Source organism: Labeo rohita, chromosome 7 (genome assembly GCF_022985175.1).
Source record: "Labeo rohita strain BAU-BD-2019 chromosome 7, IGBB_LRoh.1.0, whole genome shotgun sequence".
Lineage (NCBI taxonomy): Eukaryota > Metazoa > Chordata > Actinopteri > Cypriniformes > Cyprinidae > Labeo > Labeo rohita.
The window spans coordinates 60,334,617-60,339,799 of record NC_066875.1 but is presented as its reverse complement, the minus strand read 5'-3'; the positions used below and the strand labels follow the sequence as shown (position 1 = coordinate 60,339,799).

General features: G+C 34.4%; 1 protein-coding gene across 1 annotated transcript; it reads left to right on the top strand.

Moving 5' to 3' along the window:
• Window positions 1-1,536: 1,536 nt before the first annotated feature.
• On the top strand, window positions 1,537-4,937 carry LOC127167933 (uncharacterized). Its single transcript, XM_051114361.1, has 4 exons — window positions 1,537-2,406; window positions 3,149-3,487; window positions 4,055-4,143; window positions 4,328-4,937. Exons 1-4 carry the CDS (start codon window positions 2,091-2,093, stop codon window positions 4,460-4,462), a joined length of 879 nt encoding a protein of 292 aa, XP_050970318.1. The 5' UTR covers window positions 1,537-2,090; the 3' UTR covers window positions 4,463-4,937.
• The last annotated feature ends 246 nt before the right edge of the window (window positions 4,938-5,183 follow it).

Here is a 5,183-nt window from a genome sequence, read left to right as displayed (position 1 = left end):
AATGTCAGATCGTTAAAACAACAGTTACAATGTTATCGTAGATAATGTATCACGCATGCGGGACAGTTCTGTCACCTGGCCCAAGCATCGTTCACACTGGCCCTGGGACATTGGTCAGTCCTTATAGTCGAGCCCTGTCAGTAATCACGCTCTGTTTACCGTGTGCTCATACAGAGACCCCGTCTCTTAGAAGTGAATGCTGAAGCGAGCTCCGTTTTATGTGTTCTTTTGTTTTAACAGATAAATATGTCAAATTATGTCAAAATACCCGTCTTATCCTCATAAACACAGTTAGTTTTGTCTTAAAGGAACATAAACAGCTAAGGAGAAATCATGTGTGCATTATGAAATCCTTTTTTTTTTTCCAAATTCATTTTTTTTACATTTTAATTTTTATGGATTTTGTTTTTTTCTGTTTTACTTTTTTTCAACTCTTTTTTTAATGGTTAAATTCAATTTTATTGATCAAAAAGCAGGTCTAATTAATTTAAATCATAAAACTTGTACAATTTCACATCAATTTATTAAAAGTTTAACAAAATGTCATGTTTAGGGCCCTAAAAATGTTTTATTTTTTCTCACCATATGTTTTATTGTTATCAAATTCTGTATTTTAGCATGTCTAATTATTTGAATGCATACTTCATTTATTCTAATTTACTCTTATGAAATGTTTCTTCCCTCAGAAAATCTGAGTATATATAATGCGTTACTTAATTGTTCACAATATAACCGATTTGCTGTTTTTTTTGCTCCGCCTCCACACCGCCAGCAAAACCGCCCGCCGTTTGCCGCTTTCCGCACGTCTCCCAACTAGACATGCGCAACTGCCACGTCCCGTGTGAAAGGGCCTTTGGGCGTTTGGTTCTTCACTGTATTTTATTTTGATAAAGTAATGTTACTAAAAACTCTTAAATCAAGAAGGATTTTCTAGACAAGCAAAAATGACTGTCTTGTTCTCAGAAGGAAGACATCAAATTTAAGTGAGTTTTTGCTTACAACAAGCAAAATAATCTTATTTCAAGATGAAAACAAGATTATTTTGCTTACCCTATTGGCAGATTATTTAGCTTGTTTTAAGCAAAAACTCACTTAAATTTGACTTGTTTTTTTCCGAAAAGCGCTGAAATTGCCTCCTCCTTTCGTAGCGGAAGCGTTTTGTGCCGTCGAGGCGGTGTTCGCGACACAGTCTCTGGGCGGATGTTGCCATAGTTACAACCGTCAAGGTCACATTTGTATTTATTAAAAAGTAAATAAAACGTAACGGAAATTTGTGTTCGTGTCATCCTGTCATTAATTATTGTCATTATTTTTTTCCGTTTGGCACGAGTTGAGTTGTTTATATATAAAGCACTGTAGAGTTTTGTGCACATTGTTTTGAGAAAATCATTTTCATGATTTGTAATTTGTATGAAATAAATGAAAACGTAAAATCTGTTTAGGACAATTACAAAGTGTTCAGCTCACAGTCGGTGTTTTGAGAACAGTGATCTGAGTTTGGACAAATGAGCCAAATTGATTGAGAAAGCGCAGGGCGCTGACACATTTTGGTAGCCCGACTGGAAAACACAATAGCCCCGGGACATCACGCTAGCGATTTTGCGAGCCCCGAGTATTGAAACAACAGTATCCACCTTATTTTTCCCATAAGAGCGGGTGCAGCCACTTGTAAATTTTTTGTGTCTGGCTTTCGGTCTCATCCACTTCCAGCTATTTTTAGCTGCACAAAAAGCTTGTTTTGCTGCTTGACATTGCAAACTGGTGTGTCTTACCATATTACTTTAATGCATTATGTTAATGAACACACTGGTTTGTAGTGCAAACTGTTAAACCATTTACTGCACTTCGATATTCTTCTTGTTATTTCCCTATGGCGGATTATTATACACATTACCAGAAAACAGCTCACTTCCGCATTGAAAAATAAGGTGGATAAAAACAGGAACACTGAGACAAATAAAGCCAGCCACATGAAACATTATGAATAAAAAATTACAACATAACTGTATTCTCCTTCAGGACTCCTGTCATTAACTCTGAGTGACTCGGAGGCGTCAGAACAGCAAGAGTATGTTTTGATCCAAGAGTCTATGTCGTGGGAAAATGCACAGACTTACTGCAGGACAAACCACACTGACCTCGCCACCGTTCAGAGTAATGAAAACTGGACGAGGCTGCAAGAAGCTGCGGATGAAAAAGCCCATTCTAGCTTTGCCTGGATTGGACTGTACAGGAACATTAACAACTGGTGCTGGTCTTATGAGGAGGAGAGTCTGGTGTTCCAGTCCTGGGGTTCGGGCTACCCGGTTAACGACGCTTATGGAAAGGATTGTGTCGGGATGTATTATGATAGAACCTGGTTTAATTACCTCTGCACAGATTTATATTATTTTGTGTGTTACAATGGTGAGAAACACGTATAATCACTCTTTATTGACGCTCATTAATTTAGTGTATGAATGAGGACTAATATAATGACTTTAGGGGTGATTGAAAATAAATCATTGACATGCTGTTATAACAGGTAAACATATTGGTCCCGTCATGAGCAGAAGTATATTTCCCTCCCAAAATTACTCTATTTTATATAATCAGTGAATCTTAGTTTTCTGCTCATGTTAGACTTCATGATATTTTATTTTTATATTTTACAAATTCTGAAAGCAGACATATAAAACTACAATGAGAGACTAAAGGTATAGTTCACCCAAAAATACAATCAACATGACTGAACCTCATGTCATTTCAAACCTGCACTGTAAAAAAATCAGCTCAATTATTTCTCTGTTTTCACTTCAAACTTTCATGCTTTATTCAATATGTACAAAGAAAAGTCAAGTAACACATTAAATTAAATGTTAAATTCTGAAGTAGAAAAACAGAAATGGTATTTTCTTATTAAATTTACTTACAACTTCTAAAAAAAAAAAAAAAAAAGAAGTTTTACAGTGCATACTAAAAAGTCTTAGAGTCCCTGTAAGTAAATAATCATAATAAAGTTGACATCTTTGGGTGAACTATGCCTTTATGTAAATATAATTTAAAAATGGACAAATTAGAAAATGTTCATCAGGTTTAACGGACTCACACTTGTGAAAGAAAATGAATTTGGTTTTAACATCTTGACTCTGTTTTTTAATTTTCACAGAAAGTACAAACGCAACACAGAAAATGGTTTTGTTTAATACTCAGAAGACATGGCTAGATGCTCAGACGTTCTGCAGAGAACATTACACAGACCTGGCTACCATTAGGAGTCAAGATGACAACGACCAGATAATCAACTTGATAAAATATCTATCGAATCCAGTCTGGATCGGATTGTACAGGGAGACTTGGAAGTGGTCAAATCAGGCCAATATTACTTACTCAACCAAACTCACTATTCAGACATTTAGCAGCCAAAACTGTGCTGGTGCAAATATTAATCAACGTACTATTTCTGATAGCTCGTGCGCTACGGAAAACTACTTCTACTGTAGCACAGGTAGGTCTGAACCATTGTGTACATTCATTTGTTATTTGTTGACAAAAACCAAATAGGACAATGTGACTTTTATTTAATTTATTATCTACATCAGATGGCAAGAGATGGCAAAAAAACATTTGTTGAGTCAACTTAAAATAATTTGTAACCTGGCTGCCTTAAAATTAAGTTCAGTCAACTCAAAAAAAGTTTATTCAACTTGAAATTAAATTATACTAAGTGACAACTGAGATATTTGAGTTGAATCAACTTAAAATTTTAAGGCAGCAGGGTTATTTACTCATCTGTTAAGTTTAGCAAACGCAAATAACTAAGTTGTTACTTAGTACAACTTAACATTTCAAGTTGACTAAACTTATTTTAGTTCACTGAACTTAAAATTTTAAGGCAGCAGGGTAACAAATTATTTTAAGCTGACTCAACAAATTGTGTTTTCTTTTTTTTTTTTTTTGACAGTGAAGGCTGTTTTATATATAATAAAAATTTTAGCGTTTTTGGTAGAAGGGAAGATTCTTAAGATCAGGTGTAGTAAAACTAAGTAAAATGTACAATGTGCTTTTCCCACAGTCAGGATGAAGAGGCAGGTGATCCGAGTGCAGGTGAAATCCGGTCAGAATGTGGATGAAGCTACACTGAAGGCGCTCGTCTTAAACGAGGTTAATATTATAAATAATCAGATTCCTCCAGAGTGAACAAAAACCCACATCAGTCAGTCTTTTGACAATTTCTGCTCTTTCTGTAAGATTCATAACGTAAGCGATGTTATTTTGAGCTGAAATGCCTCAAACTTGTTTGCATGGGATTCATCCATTGTAATCGAAGGCTGTTTCTGTGGTTTAGTTGAAGCAGATGCTGAACAATGAGGACGTCACACTGACATGGAGGACGCAACCCAACGGGAAAGTCTTCCAGAAGGACAAGACTGTACGGAAACATAGCGAAACCAACACTACTGTTTGTCCTTCTTTTAAATAATTTAAGCTAAATTTCACTTCAATTTATTCTTAATTACAAATATCTAAATTATTATATTAACAATTTGGTAACAGTTTTTAAGGTTTTATTACTTAATCCACAATGTTTCCTGCGACGGAAACATCATTAATAAATTTTTTTTGATACTTTTTGCATTTTGGCAGTGTGCGGGATTTCTTTCAGTTTTGACCTTTTTGGTCTTGATCCTTATGCACCTACAGGTGTGCGGAGTTTAATTGTTAATTGACTTAAGGTTTTATTAGTTAACATGAACTGAGACTGAAGTACTTTTACAGCATATATTATCTTCATGAGTTCATGTTAATTTTAACCTTTACTAAATTACTATTAACATCACAAGTTAACAATGAGTGACTGTATTTTTTATTAACTAACATTAACTAATGGAACCTTGTTGTAAAGTGTTACCACCAATTTATAGTAAATCAAAAAACAGTTATATTTGTAACCCCTCAAACTTCATTTTGCATTGAATACTCCTTCAAACAAATATGCTTTTTCCCGTTTTTTTTTTATTCTCCACAGTGTAAATAATAATAATAATAATAATAATAATAATAACAATAATAATAATAATATGTAATTGCCCCTAATAAATGAATAGATGTTTATACCATTTAGCAGTCTTTGTCTGCATCAAAGTCAATGAAATAAATACACTTATCATGTGAGTTGGGTCAATCAACTGAAGAGGATGAGA

Bases quoted from the DNA above. Each gene is read 5' to 3' on its own strand.
- LOC127167933 (XM_051114361.1), top strand. From the start codon at position 2,091: ATGTCGTGGGAAAATGCACAGACTTACTGCAGGACAAACCACACTGAC. The intron at 3,488-4,054 runs GTAGGTCTGAAC...CTTTTCCCACAG, and splicing joins CTACTTCTACTGTAGCACAG to TCAGGATGAAGAGGCAGGTG. The intron at 4,144-4,327 runs GTTAATATTATA...TCTGTGGTTTAG, and splicing joins AGGCGCTCGTCTTAAACGAG to TTGAAGCAGATGCTGAACAA.